Source organism: Gracilinanus agilis, chromosome 6 (genome assembly GCF_016433145.1).
Source record: "Gracilinanus agilis isolate LMUSP501 chromosome 6, AgileGrace, whole genome shotgun sequence".
NCBI lineage: Eukaryota > Metazoa > Chordata > Mammalia > Didelphimorphia > Didelphidae > Gracilinanus > Gracilinanus agilis.
In genome coordinates, this window is record NC_058135.1 from 272,207,880 (window position 1) to 272,227,634 (window position 19,755).

General features: G+C 37.1%; 1 protein-coding gene across 1 annotated transcript in view; it reads right to left on the minus strand.

The window, feature by feature from the left end:
• CELF1 (CUGBP Elav-like family member 1) overlaps positions 1 to 17,493 on the minus strand; it is a 50,073-nt gene extending 32,580 nt beyond the window's left edge. Inside the window, exon 1 of the mRNA XM_044680941.1 lies at positions 17,420 to 17,493. Coding sequence (XP_044536876.1) covers positions 17,420 to 17,490 — 71 coding nt within the window. The 5' untranslated portion in view covers positions 17,491 to 17,493. The remainder of the gene's footprint in view (positions 1 to 17,419) is intronic.
• Positions 17,494 to 19,755: the final 2,262 nt, after the last annotated feature.

Consider the following 19,755-nt stretch of genomic DNA (forward strand, 5'->3'; position numbering starts at 1 on the left):
TCCACATCCTGCTCTGCAGTCTCTCTGGCTGGTTTTTGTCTGAACTCCAAAAAGATGGGCATTGGCCCAGGCCATTCAAAGACTAGCAAATGCCTTAAAACTCTTCTAATTTCCTGTAATAACACAAACTTTCTCTTTCTTGTAGACATTTTTTTTTAAACCCTTACCTTTCATCTTGGAGTCAATACTGTATATTGACTCCAAGGCAGAAGAGTGGTAAGAGTAGGCAATGGGGGTCAAGTGACTTGCCCAGGGTCACACAGCCGGGAAGTGTCTTAGGCCAGATTTGAACCCAGGAACCCCCGTCTCTACGCCTGGCTTGCAATCCACTGAGCTACCCAGCTGCCCCCACTTGTAGACATTTCTGATGGGCATAATTGGTCCTGAGACCTGGGTTGTTAACTTGAGTTCTTCAGGAGAGCTATCTCCCTTCTAAAGTACAGATGATTATCTTAGGAAGAGGATTAGTTTGGAATAAAATTCTTCCAATCATTGCACATTTGCTTGACTCTATAGACTTATTTTGGTAATGAGGATCCACAGAGATTCCAATGGCCCATGTCACTTTTTCTGTTGCTACCAGACACCTGTAGCTCTTCCAGGCAGAATCTTTTATCTGTACACTCTTTGGTATGGTATCGGATATAGAGCACCTCACAATTGGACAGTAGGACCAGATGCAGGAGAGTAACAATTCAAAGGGCTTTTGCTTGATGGGCCTTTCATCTTCTGATATTCCTTATGGCACATGGCTAAAGAGAATGCTCCTCATGAACACCACAGCTAAAAGGAAAGGCCGACTTGTAAAGTCCTTTCTAATTTATGTCTTTTCCTTGAGTCTCCCCTGCCTAGAATTTTTTCCCCACATCTCGCCTCATGATTAACCTGACTTCCTTCAAGTCTCAGTTCAAGTCCCACCTTCAGCAAAAAGTCTCTCTATCCCACTTAATGTCACTGCCATCTGATTGGGATGACTTTCAATTTATTACATGTGTATGCTTGTGTGTGTGTGTGTGTGTGTGTGTGTGTGTGATTTATATATGGTTGTTAGGGTCTTGTCTCCCCAATTAGAATGTCAGCTCCCTAAGGATAGGGATTTCCCCCCACTTTGTATGCCTAGCATTTAACACAAAGCCTGGCCCATAGAAATTGTTTAATAAATGATTGCTGATTTATTTTTCAACTGGAACACAAACTTTTTTTGTTGAGGTTTTTATTCCTTTTGCTAGTTATTTCTAACTTATTTCTAACTATATTTTAATATAGTTGAATTCCTTGGTGATACTATGCATTTTATTTTCTGCATTTACAAACACTTGGAAGAAGAGCTCCAAAAGTTTCACTAGCTGACATGGGGGGGGGGGGGGGGGAAGGTTAAGAACTCCTGATATAGATAGAAAACTGAAGCCAAAGCTAACCTCTTGTTTGCTTCCTAAAGGACAAGAGTGACCTGTCAATTTTATTTCAAAATAGCAAGGCAGCTCAAGAGCCTGAAAGCTTCTAGGAAATAATACATCTCCCTAGTGGCAACGAGAAAATTCTTCTTAAAGATCATGTAAGTCAATATTCTGAAAGAACTGTGTATGTTAGTCTATTTGCAGTAACTAAGGAGGTCAGGGGGAAGACAACCTACAAAATTTTCGTGAAGTTTGCCACATGAAATTTTAAAATGCTACAACCTGTTGTGATATTTTGAGATCACAAAACTGTTCTTTCAACATTAGGAATTTGACTCCTAGATTTGGGTTACCTATACATTTTAGAGAACTATCATCTATGTATTTATCCAAGTCACAAATAAAAAGTATAGCCTGGTCATGATTAAACACAAATAATCCTGGTGGCATCCCACTGGAAATCTTCATCAAAAATGACACGGAAGATGTAATGGACCTCTTACCAGCAGCAATACAATGACCCAGGACAATTCTGAGGGATTTATGGTAAAGACGCTACCCACATTCAGAGGAAGGACTGCAGGAGAGGAAACATATAAGAAAAACAACTGCTTGAAAGCATGGGTCGGGGTGGACATGATTGAGGGTGTGGACTCGAAACTACCACACCAATGCAACTACCAACAATTTGGAAATTGGTCTTGATCGGGGACACATGACAAAACTAGTGGAAATGTGCATCGGCCATGGGTGGGGGGAGTGCGGGGGAGTGAAGGGGAAAGGAGGAGCATGAATCATGTAACCATGTTAAAAATGAATATTAATAAATGTTTTAAAAAAAGTGACAAAAAATATTACCTAATGAATGTGTTTTTTCATGAATATGTTCTTTTTGAAATGTGCTTGATATTTTTCAAATTAAAGAATGAAAAATATTGGTCATTTAAACTACAAGTATATGTTAAGAAGAACAAATGGGCACTGTGGATTTTTAAATTGGAATGAAAATGGTCAGCAGGAATATGTAAAATTATTTATTGAATTTGTGCCAAGTTAAATGTAAAAAGGTCAACATTTCTTATAAAAGTTTGTGCTAAAAAAAACAACAAACAAACAAATAAATAAATAAATATGGATTTGACTCCCCCCCCCCCCAAAAAAATGACACGGAAGACTTTCTTCTTGTGGTCCACTACTTTCCTATCATATTAGCTTATCTCCACTTCAAGGGTAAAAAGAGAGATACTGTAAACTACTTTGGTAAAATTTAGGTAAACTTGGAATAGAATCAAGATAACAAATTATTCAATATGATAACAATGCATGATAATGCAAAGGAAAATAACTCTGAAAGACCTTAAGAAATCTGATCAGTGAAATGAACTAGCCAGTCATAACTCAAGAACACTGATGATGAATGAAGCATCCTGGGAGGGGACGGAAGACTTTAAATGCAAAACAAGACATACATTTACAGAAAATTAAGACATTCATAGTAAATTTCCTTTACTAGGTTGCATTTAATCACTACAGAGAAGAGGCAGGGAGGGGGGGGTTGGGTTTGAATGATATAAAAAAAGGAGAAGTGTCAATGAAAAAGTAAAAAGACACACACACACACAGAAGGGAACAGAAGAAGTTCAAAAAGGGACACATATGCAAGAGTGTTGATATAATTATCTTTAATACAGTCTTTTAAAAAGCCAAGCTGTACTTGGTAGAGATTCACTGTTTCAGATACAATGTTCTTTCTTTTTAGCATGTGACTATTTTAATAGAATAAGTTCATAACAAAAACTTTTGAAGGAGAAAATCAGGATAAACTCTATCTATATCATCTTTCTAGTAAAACGGGGATAACAAATAAGAAATACTGCATATGTAGACAAGGAATTTGTTATTTGAGTTGAAATGGATTTTATTCCTAAAAATGTTTGTTACTGGCAGAATCTTTTTTTTTTTTTAACCCATACCTTTTGGTCTTAGAATTGATACTAAGTATCCGTTCCAAGGCAGAAGTGCAGTAAGACCTAGGCCAGTGATGGACAAACTTTTTAAAGAGGGGGCCAAAGGAAAGGAAATGCTCATTTGTCAGTCTGTTTCTAAGGCAGCCCTTTTGAAGTTTCATTGTATTGTTTCCCACTCATTGTATTCGTCAGATTAGAAATCTGCCCCAAGGGCTGTAGTTTGCCCATCACTGGACAAAGCAACTGGGGTTAAGTGACTTGGCCTGTCTAGTAAGTGTCTGAGGCCAGATTTGAATCCAGGTCCTCCAGACTCCAGGCCTGGTTCTCTATCCACTGAGCCACCTAGAAGCCTAAGGTACTGGCAGAAATGAGAAAAGGTGTGTTAGAGCCTAGGGAGGCCAGATACTTCGCCAACACCTAAAATATATGAGAACAAAGAAAGTCTAAGAGAATTGACTCTGCTCTTATCCCCAGACCAGGACTGCCTAAGGAAGATTCTCAGATTTCTGCAGAAGACCAAGGCAGATATAAGCCCAGGAAGAGAGAAGTTGAAGGTCTTAGTGTCTGTCTCAAAAGCAGGAGATAGGAAGGAAGGCAGCAAGACCAAATACAGTAATTCTTTCCACAAGCAAGGCCTAGGCTCAGCCTTGTGCCCTACCCAAGCAAGATCTGGTCATACTATCCAGAAATACTGGGGTAAAGTTTCACTGAAGCACAAGCCTAATCCAAAAACAGCCAGAGGCATGAGCAAATAATCCACTATCAAAGGATCTAGAAAAAATAAGTACTTTAGTCAGAGAAAAGCCTAAAAGGTAAACCCATTAGGCCAATTCCATATCAAGTACATATAGAGCCATATTAAGTCCACACAAAGCCCTGGCTTCAAGAACAACCACAAAAGCACACTGAAGAATTAAAATAAGATATGCAGAAGTCAATCATAAAGAACAAGATATCTAGGGAGGAAAGAATGGCAAGAAGAATTAATGATGTAGAGCAAACGGTGCTAAATCTCACTCTGAAACCACAATGGCCAAAGAGGAGGAAAAGTTTGGTGAGAACAAAAAGAAATGTTAAAACAAAAGAAAAAAAAACAGAAAAAAAAAACACAAGAAAATATAATGTTATTATTGAAAACAACTAACTTAGAATACAGGACAAGTAGAGATAATCTAAAAGTCAATAGACTTATCTCAAAAGGATGACTTTAAAAATGTGGATACAATATTTTAAATAAGTATAAATTAAAACTGAACCAATTTCTTAGGACCCAAAGGGCAAAGTGAAAAAAAAAAATGTCTGCTCCTGAAAGAAACCTCAAAATGAAAAATTATAGGAACACATCTAAGGGATCTAGGTGATAGAAAAAATACTATAAACAAAAAAGAAAATATTCAAGTTCACACAATTAGCAACTAAGCTATAAAGAAGAGAGCTTAGAATACTCTTATTTCAAAAAGGTTAAGACCAAGAATAATTTATCTGACAAAAATAATTATAATTCTATATAGGAAAAATGGACCTTTAATCAAATAGAAGATTTATAAGCATTCCTGATGAAAGACCAGAAAGGAACCACAGGAGAAAAGAAAAAAGTATGCATATTTGAATTGAAAGGGACAGGATAGGAGAAACAAGTGTCCTATCAGACTCCTAATTTCTCTAAGAGTGACAGAGAAAATTAAATGAAACAATAACAACCACCAACACAATAATACCACCTAGCATTTCTGTAGCACTCAAATTATCTCAATTTGATCCTCACAACAACCTTGGGAGTAGGTGCTTTGATTACTCTCATTCTGAAGATAAGGAGCTGAAGTTCAAGGATGTGGGGTGACTTGACCAGGGTCCCAGGGCTGGAAAGTGGCTAAGGCTGGATTTACCTGACTGCTGTAATACTAGCAGAGGTCTAGGGGTAGCTATGTTGTTTCCAAGGGCTGAAGAGAAGATGGAATGAGACAGCTAAGGCACCATAGCAGAGAAGAAATGAAGAGGATACAAAAAGGAAGGGGATGAGGGAAGTAGAACAGGCATCACTTGAACCCCATATTCATTTCATTCAGGCCACACACACACAAAGACTATAAAAAAGTAGGGGCAGCTCCAGTAGCATAGTAGAAGAGCTCCAGGTCTAGAGTCAGGAGATCTAGAGGTTCCAATATGGCTTCAGACACTTCCTAGCTTTGTGAGCAAATACTTAATCCCAACTGCCTAGCTTTTATCACTCTTTTGCTTTGGAATGGATATTTAATATCTATTCTAAGACATAAGGCTTTAAAAAACTTACACAAAGAACATGAAATAAAAGCAAATTAAAGTAATAAGTGGGAAAGGGAAATTGAAGAGGGAAGATGAGAGGTGAGGAAGTAATTATAAGGAAAATAAACAGGGAAGCCAAATGTGAAAGGAATGAAGAGGAAATAAAGGGCAAACACCTAAGATATCAAAGGGTAACTACTAAGAAACAAAGTAATAACTTTATCCTTCAAAGGTCAAAAGTTCTAGGGCAGGCTTCCCTATTCCACGTATGGAGACAAATTACAGAGATAGGACACACTGTAACTGCTAATATGAAAGGGATGAATTTATCCATTAAGTACAAGAGGACACCAGAAAGAATTAGACAGTAGAATCCAATCACATATTTATGAGCAATACAGTTGAAACACAAAACCTATACCCAGTTAACCTGGGAAGATGGAGCAAAATACACTAAGTTTCAGTTGAACACAAAAAATCAGAGGCATCAAGCATGATTTCAACCAAGGCTATGATAATAAGGGAAACTACATTATTCTCAAGTAACATATTAGTGAACAAAATCAATACTTTGTGAAGAAATGGCATAGCAGCTAAAATACATAAAGGAGAAATTAACTGAACTACAGGGAGAAATAGCAAAACCTTAAGCATAGAGAAAATCCAATCTACTCCATTTTAGATCTAGACAAATATAATGAAAAGAAACAAGAAGGAAGTTAAGGATATAAATAGGACTTTAGCAAAGTCAAAAGATGCTATATCTATGGTGATTACTTCATAAACAAAAGAATTTACATATTTCTAATTTCTGACACAAAAACTTCTCTCGAACCGAAAATCAAGATAATAACTTAATCCTAAAGAATCAGTATGTCATAATATGAATTACAGAATGAGACAATTTCATCAAAGAAAATCAGAATAAGACAACATACCAAAACTAATAGAATTCAGCTAAAGTAGCCCCTAGAGGAAAATTAAAATATTTAAATACTCTCATATAAAAAAAAAAAAAGGGGGGGGAGGGGAGACAAAACAATGAATTCAACATGTAATTTAAAAAAAAAAACCTAGAAGGAAATCCAAAACCCCCAATTAAATATCAAAACAGAAATTTTGACAACCAAAACATAAATGAACAAAACTAAAAACAAACTAAAAAACCCAAACAGATTTAAAAGTGAATTTTATAAAGCATTCAAAAAGCAATTAAGTGAACTATCTGCAAAAGCAAGGAAAAAAGGGGAGCCTTCCAAACTCTATGATATATATATGCTGAAATCCATTTTAAAAGTGATAGAAAAGGGGGCAACTAGCTGGGTAGCTCAGTGGATTTAGAGCCAGATCTAGAGACGGGAGGTCCTAGGTTCAAATATGACCTCAAACCCTTCCTAGCTGTGTGACCCTGGGCAAGTCACTTAACCCCCTTTGCCCACCCTTACCACTCTTCTGCCTTGGAGCCAATAAACAGTATTGACTCCTAGATGGAAGGTAAAGGTTTAAAAAAAAAAAAAAAAGACAGAAAAATACAAATGAAATATTGGCAAATAACTTACAACTTATTTTTTAAAAGCATGTGTTATAACCAGGTTGGACTTGAATTAGGTATTCAAAGTTGTTTCAATATAATAAATACTATAAAAAAAATTGAACATATTAACAAAAACAATATTTTTAAAAAGATACTGAAGTTTTTTAAATCTAATACTAGCTTCTGTAAAAACATTTGTGAGGTTCCACTTCACACCCATGAAACTGACAAAGTTGTGTGTATATAGTCATACTGGAAAGCATATCCTTTTGATACAGTGATACCACTATTAGGTATATACCCAAAAGGGGAGAGCTAGGTAACAGTGGAAAAAGCACCAGGCCTGGTAGTCCTGGGTTCAATCTGGTCTCAGACACTTTCTACTTGTATGACCCTGGGCAAGTCACTTAATCCCCACTGTATACCCCATTGCTGCTCTTCTGTCTTAGAAATGATACTAAGACAGAAGATTTTGGGTGAGAGAACATACCCAAAAGAAAAAGGAAAAGGATCCAAATACACAAAAATATTCATAGCTGAACAAGTTACAGTACATGCAGGTAGTGGAATGCTACTGTGCTATAAAAAATGATAAAGAGGATGGTTTTAGAAAAAAACTTAAGAAGACTTGTATGAACTGATGGAAAGTGAAGTGGGCAGAACCAAGAAAGTTAATGTAGTAAAAAACAATATTGTAAAGTAAACAAATTTGAAAGCCTAGAACATTGATCAACACAACAACCAACCATAGTTCCAGAGAATTCTTGATAAAATGTGCTATGTACCTCTAGATATTTGTAATCAATTTTGTTTTTCTTGCTTTCTAAATGAGGAAGGGAGGTGGCAAGTAATTTAGAAAAAAAAATTTTTTTTTTAATTTAAGAGAAAAAATTACTATCCAAAACAGGAGAAAAATTATCTAGCCTAGATTCATTTTAATTTTTTTGGTGTAATATTATTAAAATATTATTAAAGATGTTGGTTTAAGCCTAATTTCTACTATATTCACTATGAAATCTCAAAACAAAAGCATACAAGGAACACTGTAGCCAAAATCCAAGCTTCCTAGTCAAAGTAAAAATACTGCAAGCAGCCAAAAAGAAAGTATTCAAGTACCAAGGAACTGTAATCAGGATCACACACAATTTAATAGACACCACAACAAAGGAGCAGGGAATATACAATATAATATTCCAGAAGGCAAAGGATAAACAGGCTTATGATTAATAATAACTCATCCAGCAGAACTAAGCAAAATCCTACAAGGGGGAAAAAAAAAAGGGCCTTTCATGAAATAGAGGACTTTCAAGTAATACTGATGAAAAGCACGAAACTGCATAGGAACTTCAGTCCAAATATGAGAGTTAAGAGACACAAAGAAAGGTAAACACAAATGAAGAATCAAGAAGGACTAAACAATAAAAGGTCTCAAAGACAACTAGTTTACATTCAAATATGAGGAGATGATGTATGTATTATCTCTGAGCCCTGACATCATAAAAGTCCACTGGGGGAGCCTAATTAGACAAAGCCTGGGAGTGCTCTGTTATATACTGATGATCTTAAGAGAAGAATGAAAAGAGATGGGAAGTGGAACTACCAAGAAATCTATGGGGAGAAGCATAAGTTATGAAAAAGCATTTCATATAATTGGGGAACACACACAGACAAATATAACAAAAAGGAAGAGGTGGAGGGGAGAAGCATCTGTTATTTGAACCTTACTGTCATCTGAATAGTCAAAGGAGAGAAAAATATACATACGCACAGACACGCACGAGTGTACACACACACACACAAACACACACACACACACACACACACACACACACACACACACACACACGGTAAAAAATACATTGTACTCAACAAGGAAATAAGAAAGAGAAAGAAGGAGGGGAAGTTAGAAGGAGAATAGATTAAATAGGATAGGATTATTCTCTTACTCAATAGTTTCTTAATACTAATCCCTAAAAACTAAGGATGCGTTTATAAATATTTATAAAAGAATATTTATGTCTCTTTTTGAGGTGGCAAAAAATGGGAATCTGAGTGGGTGTCCATAAATTGGGAGATGGTTGAACAAATTATGGCAAATAAATAAGATAGAAAACTATTGTGCTATAAGAAATATTGAATGTGATGGTTTTTAGAGAAACCTGGAAAGACTTATACGAACTGAAAATAAAATGAAAAAATTAGGAAGTCTGATCAGTGTAATGACTTACTACAATTCCAGAGAACTAATGATGAGCCATGCTACTCACTTCCTGAGAGAAGTGGAGGACTCAAGGGTAAAGAATGAGACACCACACACATTTACAAGTATAAACTATAAGGTCAATGTGGAAAGCTGCTTGATTGACTTATACATGTTTGTAATAGGGAAAAAGTGGATTTTTTAAAAAACCTTCTGTTTTAGAATATTGTGTATTGGTTCTAAGGCAGAAGAGTGGTAAGAGCTAGCCAATAGGAGTTAAGTGACTTACCCAGGGTCACACAGCTAGAAAGTGTCTGAGGCCACATTTGAACCCAGTACCTATCTCTAGGCCTGGCTCTCAATCCCCTGAAACATCTAGCTGTCCCCGAGAAAGTGGATTTTGATGACTAAATTTTTTTTTCTTTTAAATTAAAAAAAGAAAGAAAAATCAGTTTAAAAAAGTTTCTATTTGATTACTTTATACTCTGCTCCAGCAGTTCCCTTTAATAGGGGCTACTTTTCTCGGTAACTTTTTCTTTCCTTTAATCATTTCCTTGATAATCCCAACTCTTCTTTGAAATAAAATCTTTCTATTAAAATTGAAAATTAGTCATTATTCACATATTAGCTCAACCTACCATCATTATTCAAATCCTTGATCCACATTAAAAAATTTGAGTTACTCATGTCTAGGTAGGTTAAAGTCTAAGTATTTGATACATTTATTATAAATGATATTTCTCTACTAATTTCTCCTGGACACATAGAAACGCTAATTAATTTTTGTTAACATCTTATACTTCAGAATTCCGAGAAAATTATTATCCTGATAAAATCTTATTTCTGCTGAATTCCTTGATACTGAAAGAAACTCAATCATCTACAAATAAAGATGTTTTAATTATTTTTGTCACCTTTTCTTTACTAACTGCATTAAATATTATCTATAACAATAAAAATAGACAATGCATAGTTTCATATTCAAATTCGTAATAGAAAAATCTTAAAAGGTTTGTCTCCATTAGATATAATGGTTTCAAATTAAAATTGGAGAATTTTGGTTTCAAATAAAAATTAATCAGGGCAGCTGGGTAGCTCAGTGGATTGAGACTCAGGCCTAGAGACTAGGCCTAGGTTCAAATCCGGTCTCAGACACTTCCCAGCTGTGTGACCTTGGACAAGTCACTTGACCCCCATTGCCTACCCTTACCACTCTTCCACCAAGGAGCTAATACACAGAAGTTAAGGGTTTAAAAAATATAAAAACAACAACAAAAAAAATTAATCACATAAAAGTAAGAACTTTCCATTACCATACTGTTTATACTATTGTTCTTTTAAAATATGAACAATTTCTATTTTCCCAGAAGCCTTATAAATAAAGTTTGTGATTTGATTATAGGGATAGGAACTTAACCTTGGATTTTATTGGTATAAGGAATTCCTCAGTGAGTCAAATCACAAAGCAGGTCAGCACCTTCTCTACAAATCAAGTCTTAATTGCCTAGAGCAGCAAGAGGTTAGGTGGTTAAAATTGCACAGTTACATTGCCAGTATGTATTAAAGGTTTTCTGGCTTTTTAAGATGAGCTCTCTATCCATCACATTCCCCTGCCTATCTCTGATAGGACTATAGTGATGCTATTTCCAATACTGACTGAATCAACCTGGCTTACTCTTGTATAAATGCTATAGAAACAATATGATACAATAAAAAGAACGCTGTTTTAAATTCTATTGTCAACACTTGAAAGCTCTATGACTGTGCATAACATTTTAGACTTCCTGGGCCACAGCTTCTCTGTAACGGAAAAATACCCATAGCACTTACCATTAAAGAGAGGCTGAGATTCAAGAGATAACTTGGATAGTAAAGCCTTATTAGTTGGCTGGACCACGTATTCCCATCTGCCCTACTACCACCCCCCCCACCCCCCGTCACACTATCAGTCCAGGCCAAAAAGCCCCTCACCATACTGTGGAACAGGGAACCTGACTGTGGGTTGGAGGGTATAGATCTCAAATACCATCTCTCCCTTTATAACCATTCAGGTCTATAGTTCCACACAGATTCAAGGCTTGGAGAATCAAATCAACATTATTTTTACTATTGCTATTATGAGGAAATGCATTGTGGGTCCTCAGACCCCTTGCAATTTGAAAGCACCATATAAGTCCAAGTCCCCTTCCTTGGCTCCCACCCTTATTTTTTCAGACTCATTGATGTTAGTCAGCCCAATCCCTCACACACATCCTTATCCTACTCTTAAGTTTGCCCTTTCAGTGTCCTTTCACCTGGAGGCAGACTGGTACCCAACTGCCCTTCTCCGTATTCAATCTGATTCCTCCATGAGGCCCTAGCAACCATTTTTTCTAGATTAGTTATCCGTCTCTCACAATAGACAAAGGCCTGGCCCAAAGCAATAAAGGCCTGTGCTCAAGTACATATCACCTTGAATAGCCATGTGACCTATGCAAGTCCATGCACTGTGGAGTTCTCTAAAATGACCACTTATAACAGGTCTACATTAGTGGAAGAAATTTCTTCATTTGGAAGTAACCTACACTAATGAAATCATAGATCAATCCTCTATCCCTATATATGTGTGATTATCTTCCCTCCCTTTAACAGAATGTAACCTCTTGAGGGCTACAATTATTTCCTTTTTGTCTTCCTGCCTTAACCTTACTTAGTTTGAGAATTACAAATATTCAGTTCACACAAAAAAGGTAAAGGGGTCTCTTTCTTTTTTGATAAATCTGTACAATACGGTGATTATTTTTTGAATTTTCATTTTTATTTTTTTTTAAGAGTGGGTAGGGTGGGCAATGGGGGTCAAGTGACTTGCCCAGGGTCACACAGCTGAGAAGTGGTTGAGGCCACATTTGAACCCAGGACCTCCTGACTCTCATTCCACTGAGCTACCCAGCTGCCCCCTATTTTTTGAATTTTTAATAAAACTCACTTGGGCTAGTTGGCCCTTAAAACTTTACACATCGGCCACTCTTAGTAATTTGTTCGAGTTCTCCTTTCTAAGCCTGGATTATTAATTTAAGTAACTTCCTGTTTTTTAATTTATTCAATCTGCATGAAACTATTTGTAGCAGCATTAGTCTTAATAGCCAAAATCTGCAAAGTACCTACATATCCATGATTTCAGAATGACAGAATATTGGTATATAAATGGAATGAAGTAATATTGCACCATAAATATGAACACAAATATGGGAAGACTTACATGAAGTAATGCAGCGTGAAGAAAGTAGAAACAAAACAATATACACACTGACTACAACTATGTCAGAATGATGGCTGCAACAAACTCTGAAAGAAATACACAAAAGAAAATTGTTTAGAAGACAAAGACAGGAGCAATTTTAATACAATCCTACTTAAGTTTGCATATTTTGAAAATGTATGGTTTCGTGATAATCTACTTTTCTCCCTTCCCCCAGAGATGGGTGGCAGGGCAGTAGAAAGATATTTGCTTGTTAATATGAAAAGATATACTGTTTGATGGTTAAATTCCTAATAATAAAACAAGTGTGCTCCAATCTCCCAGTGACATATGCTCCAATGCCTCAGATTCATGACAGACCTATCAGGACTTTTGAGTTGGAATGAACCAGCAAAATATATGGGGTAGCCATGGGTCAGAGCAATGAAGAACTGGAGAAAGGGAATTGGAAAAACATAAAGCATCACCTATTTCAAGGTCAAAGAGTTCTTAGAGACCAGATTATCCAATCTTTTCATATGACAGGTGGAGAACTGAGATTCCAAGAGACCAAAGGGCTTGCCCAGGGTCACCCTCAAGCCCAGGAGCTTAGGAGTTAGGGATCTGACTTTGGTTCTTGCTGACCCCAGGCCCAATGTTATCTTGCCTGCAGAGTATTCACTACCTCTTCTTGCATTATTATTTCATTCATATTCTTCCCCACCCCTACCCCCATGCATCCTGCGTCCCCTGACTTTCCCCACCCCCTAACCCCCCCATGAAAGGAAGTAGTCATGAATCTCTCACAGTATAAGAAGAATGGTTTTCTAAAAAATGCCAAATGCTACTGGCTCTGAGATGAGAACAGCTGGCACAGTATGGGGCCACAGAAACCATTTTCTTCACAAGAAAATAAGAGGCTTTCTTTCTGGTTCTTTCTCCTCCTCACTTTATTTTCAGGTCTTTTTCCATCTTCTTCTCTCTTTATGGTCCTGTCTTCTTTCCACCACTTGTTTGCTTTTCCTTAGCCTGATTACTACAATCTAATACCTGCTATTTAGAGGCTTATCACTAAAGGCTTCAACTAAATATGTTTAAAGACTATCAAAGAATGTTTTGTCATTTAGGCCACTAGGTAAACAGTCAGGAAGACCTGAATTCAAATTCAGCTTCAGTTACAAGGTATATGACCTGAAGGAAGTAATAACTTGCTAGCCTCAGTTTCCTCAACATAAAAATGGGGATCATAAAAGCCATTACTCCCAAAGGTGGTTATGAGGTATATAGCATTAACCACAATGCCTGGCACACAGATGGCACTTAAATACTCTCTCTCCTTGGAGAGCAAATATGTAATTTCACTGTCATAGGAACACCAGTACAGATTTTTTTCTACCCCAAGCGTGTTGGCACCTTTTCTGCAAATTATAGTCTTAACAGCTGCCTAGAATAAAAAGAGACTAAGAACTCTCTCAGGGTCACACAGGCAGTATGTATCAAAAGTATACTTCATGTTGTGGTAGTTGTTTAGTCGTGGCCAACTCTTTGTGACCCTGTGGACAACCACACCCCAATGTTGTCCGTGGAGTCTTCTTGGCAATAATACTGGAATAGTTTGCCATTTTCTTCTCCAAGGGATTAAGGCAAACAGAGGTTAAATGACTTGCCCAGGATCACAAAGCTACTGAGTATGTGAGGCCAGATTTGAACTTAGGTCTTCCTGACTCCAGGCCCAGCACTGTACACTTCATATTGCCATGGAAAATTTGGACTTGAGAAGGATGACAGAGAAGAGAAGTAAAGAAATGCCAACCCAAAGGCTATTTCCATATATACAAAACAGAGAGGAACACATATGAAAGTGCAAGAAAAAATGCTGTCAAATTTACAAGATTCATAACAATGTGAACTATCACTATTAAATGAAACTACAACAAAAGTATTCTATGAAATACAACTTCTCTTTGTGGATAAGCAGAATGAGAATCAAAAATAATAATTATTGTTTGTCTTTTCAAGTCCTTCCAGATCTAGTTGCTTCCCAACTTCTTAACTCTTTAACATCTTCTCTTCTCGACATACCCTGTGCACCCCCCCCCCAATGACTTGGGCCTCCTAGCTGTTCTTCAAACAAGGCACACTATTTTCCAGCTCCAGGAATCTTCTCCTCCCCACCCCCAAATTCTCTCCTTTCTCATTTCCACATCTTGGCTTTCTTAACGCTCCTGCCTTTTCTGGGATGATCTCCAAGTCATCTTGTCTAGATCTGGTATGAACATAGCTAACTCCATGTTGTCTTCTGTTATACCATGAAATACTTGAGAGAAAGGATTTATTTGCCTTTATTTGTATGCCCAGTGCTCAGCATAGTGTTGAGCTAATAGTAAATAACAGTCAATACTCTAGTATTAATTTTCTTTATTAATTTAATTACTAATTAATATTAAAGTTAATTTTCAGAGAAACCTGGGAAAACTTACATGAACTGATGATGAATGAAGTAAGCAGAAGGAGAATTTAGACAATATTGAAAAAGAAAATTTTTAAAAAGACTTCAGAACAGAAGATTGTTGATGAAGCATGCTACTCACTTACTAACAGACATTGTCAAAGAGGAAATTTGTTTTGCTTGACTATACATGTCATGAGTTTTGCTTCCCCTGCCTCCCCAAGGAAAGGAAACCGTGGAAGAAATGGTAAAGAGAGAATCAATATTTGTTATTTCAAAAAACAAAAAAGATAGGGCAGTTAGGTGGCACAGTGGATAGAGAATCAAGCCTGAGATAGGAGTCTGGGTTCAAATTTTACTTCAGATATTTTCTAGCTGTGTGACCCTAGGCAAATCATTTAACTTCCAGTACCTAGACCAGTGATTCCCAAAGTGGGCACTACCGCCGGGTGCTGCAGAGATCCAGGGGAGCGGTGATGGCCAAAGGTGCATTTATCTTTCCTATTAATTGCTATTAAAAATTTTTTAAAAATTTAATTTCCATGGGGCTAAGTAATATTTTTTCTGGATAGGGAGCGGTAGGCCAAAAAAGTTTGGGAACCACTAGCCAGACCTTTGCTTGCCCTTGGGTCTTAGAGCTGTTACTAAGACACTACCATCTCATACAATATACCACAATAAGACAATTAGGAAAACTGTCAAAGGGGGCGGGGGAGGGGGGAGGAGAGAGAGACAGACAGACAGAGAGAGAGAGAGAGAGAGAGAGAGAGAGAGAGAGAGAGAGAGAGAGAGAGACAGAGACAGAGAGAGAGAGACAGAGAGATCTAAAGCCGTAGATGTTAGCTATTTTTATTATTAGAATGAGATGCAATTTGGCACAATGGATCAAGTGCTGGTCTTAAAGCTTTCAGATGAAATCTTAGGTCCAATTCCCACCTATGACATATACTAGTAACAGGAAGAGTCAAGGTAAGAAAGTTTCTGGGATCTGCTGAGATTGCTGATGCAATTAGTTGTTCTTTGCCCACAAATGTAGAAGGTTTCAGAGCAAATCATTTAAACTTTGAACGTTCTAGACAACTTTCCAAGTTGTGGAGGAATTCCCCATACTCATGAAACCACAGGTCCAGTACCTATCTTAATTATCATTATAACACTGGGTTGGAGGATAGCACTAAACTTTTGAAAATGATTATAGATTTGTTAAGTTATGATTGGTGTAAAGAAACTTCACCCACACATTTTTATTACTGTCCCTAATTGAGTATCACTGTTAAACATTAGGGGAAAGACACATAAAATATTTTTAATTTATTTTAAGAAATTAGAAAAAACTGCAAACAGCATCTGCTCCAAAATAACTCAAATCACTTTGACTCAAGGATCCTGAAAATTTTCCTTTCCCAAAGAAGGAATATGGTTTATATTCTAATAATATACCATAACCAATTCAACCAGACTACTAATGCATGACAAGACCTGAGCTCAACATTACCTGCTCTCTGAGCAATGTTCCTTCTGTCTGATAGTATGAAAGTTCAGGTTTTTAATAATAAGCCCCATCTGTCTCTGATGGTGACTGATGCTAAGGCACTAAGTGAGATAGTCTGGAAATGCGTCCTTTCAACAATCCTAACAAAGACTGGGTTTCCCTTCCCTGTAGTCAACTTAAAACTTTGTCTCTATTTCAACAGTATTCATTCCCTGCCACCTCTGGCACTATAGGTAAAAGAAATTTCAGGATTCTTACTCAGAATGTACTTTTGCAAGTTTTCCTCTATTCAGAATTATGATTTTGACTAGTTGGTAATATTCTGGTTTCTCAAGTGAAAGTTTTGAATTTTAAACTGAGCCAAAGGAATACATACATACATACATACATGCATACATATATACGTGTGTATATATTTTTATATATGGAATATATATAATATGTATATACACACACACAAGGCAGCTAACAGCATCCACTGTAACAGACTTCTAATAGGTATTTAACACCCCCTCACCGTGCCCCATGTTATGTTTCCAAGTGTCATGTGATATTGTACAATTAGCACAAGATAAAGCTAGAGTTCAAAAATGCCTTACTGACATAGAGAAAGAATGTAGTCTGTAGAAGCTAGAATCATTTAGCTGGCAGATTAGGGCTCTCAAGCACACCCTATGAATTGCACTTAGGACTAGGCAGCATTGACCAACAAGGGAACCAATCTGAGGGTCCAAAAAAAAAAAAAAAACAGTTGTCTCGAGAAGGTTAATACTTTCTCTTCCCTCATTCCAATTCTCTATCCTTCTGGAGGAGCCCAGTTTAGGCAAATAAAAAGACAAAACAATCTCAATCTATTTGCTGCTTACAATAAAAATACCACAAACAAAACAAAACTACTCACACAGGGCTGGCATTCAAAGAGCAATGATCCACCATCATTTCAGGAAGGAAATCCAACTTAAATGCAGCCATTGCCTCACTCTGCTCTCCAAATCAATGATCTTGAACTTGCTCTCCACTCTCCTTGTCTAACCACAAAACAGATGGAGCTTAAGACTCCTGACCAGAACAACAACAACAAACTAGAAAGGGCCCAAGCAGCTCAGGGAGAGCAGCAGTAAATGACAGACACAGGCTAGGATGGGAAAGGGGCAGGAGAGTAATGGATTAAAAAGGGGCTGTAACCATGTCAAAGGAGGCTCCACTCTCCACACAATGAAAGTGCTGATGCAGTAGGCTTGTTTTGTGTGGTTTTCCCTGGCAAAGCAATACTAAGTGCACTGTCAGATAAACAGTGTCAGATCCATGAAGATAGCAATGGGTGATAGAGTGGAAGAAACACAAATTTGTTTCTCATTTCCCAAACTCCTTCCCCCAAACCTCAGTTCCCAAAGTGTGGGATTATCTGAACCAAAAGTCTCATAATAAGATCTGTTTCAGCATCGAATATTTTACAGAGGAAGAATTCTGGCTGTTTAGGTTAAGTTTTACAGGCAGCCCCTAATCTGACAGGGTTAGCAATGGGTACAGTGGTAACTACTATATATGGTCATGCATCTCGGGCAATCCTCCACTAAAGTCCTATTCCAATGTCTCTTATCATGGTGCAGAGGTAACTCTAGATTCCTTACCCATCCCCCCTCCAAAAAGAGTTCTTTCAGCTTCTGCCTAATTTCCAAGGGTTCAAGCATGAATTCAACAATGGACTCTTACCCGAGCATTAGTATAGTCATTTGGAAAGGCTTATGAACATCATAAGGCTAGTCATTAAACCAATTAGTTTTTTTTTTCAGCCCAGAGCAACCCATGAAGTATATATAACCTAAAGTTACGGGAATAACTACAAAAATGAAACTACAGGTCTCTTACATAAGTATGCCAGTGTCTCAAGTAAATAAGAAGGCCAAAACAAATTCCCCACATGCGTGAAGGTGTCACAACACTCCCTCTAACTCATAGAATCAATAAAGAGTGGTGTATCTGGAGCTCTGAGGGCTGAACTGGAATCCTGCCTTTACTATTTCCTACTGGTAGAGCCACAGGAAAGTCCCTTCCCAATCTGAGTGTCTTGTTTCTTCATTTGTAAAAATGAGAGGATTTGATCAGATGGCATTCAAGTTCCCTTCCCATTCTAAATTCTGTGATTCTCCCACCTAAATGAGCCACCTATAAAATTCTAAAAGGAGGAATGGGCATGTTTGAGGGAGAGTAAATAGTTACATCTACCTACTTTATCAGTAGATAATAACTAGTTTTCAAAAACCCTTAGTTCTATATGATTGTGAGGCCCAGGGTCAATGTCATTAAATCTTCTGCTTTTTAAAAATGGTTTATTAATAACATTTATTTAGTTGTTTGGTTGTCCTCAAATTAAAAAAACATAGCAATATCAGTAATTTTTTTAGAAGCAGCCAGCATGTAGGAAAACAAAAGGGTTCAATCAATAATGTTACTAAAACTGAGATCTGTAGAATCTACATATGGGTCAGCAGCAGAGATTGACTTGAGAATCAGGCAGATGTGATGTTCCCATTCCTGTTCTATATTCCTCCAAGCAACAAGGACTTCAACATTTAGGCAGTAACTTAAAAGGACATTGACTAAGATGCCATTCTGAGAACTTTGCAGGCTCTTTCTATTTTTACTTTAAGTTTCCCTTGATTCCATGCTCCGTATCCAGTACTGCTTTACGTCAACAGTAGCTCTCAGGCTGTTGAAAACGTACCACATTTCACTAGTGATTTCTAACAAAGGCTTTCTATTTTACCTTAGGAGAAAAAATAGAAAACCTGTAAGGACTATGTATTCCTTTAAAAGCATGAGTCTGATTTCCTAAGAGTGAAAGGTAGGAGTTGGCCTAGGAAGTTTGATAACTTTTCCTCTCTAGATAGTGCTGGTAGAAACTGGGAGACAAAGTAACAACCCCAATCTGTTTATTCCGCTTTGCAGGGAGTGGCGGGAGCATTTCTAGAGCTCTCTGGTTCATGTATTTGGAAAGAGATTAGAAAGAGTAGAAGCATTATTGCTGCATCCGAACCACTATTTTATCATGACCAAGGGCGAACAATAATAGATTAAGAGCAAGTTAGACCCTATCTGCCCCTGAACTACCACTGTTAAATCATACTATGAGAAAAATGCATACTTTAGGATCCTGTTTGCAAAAGAACAGACAGTAACCCCTTTCTTCAACTAGTGTAATAATAATTAAATTAAATCAAATCTCTTTGCCTTAGT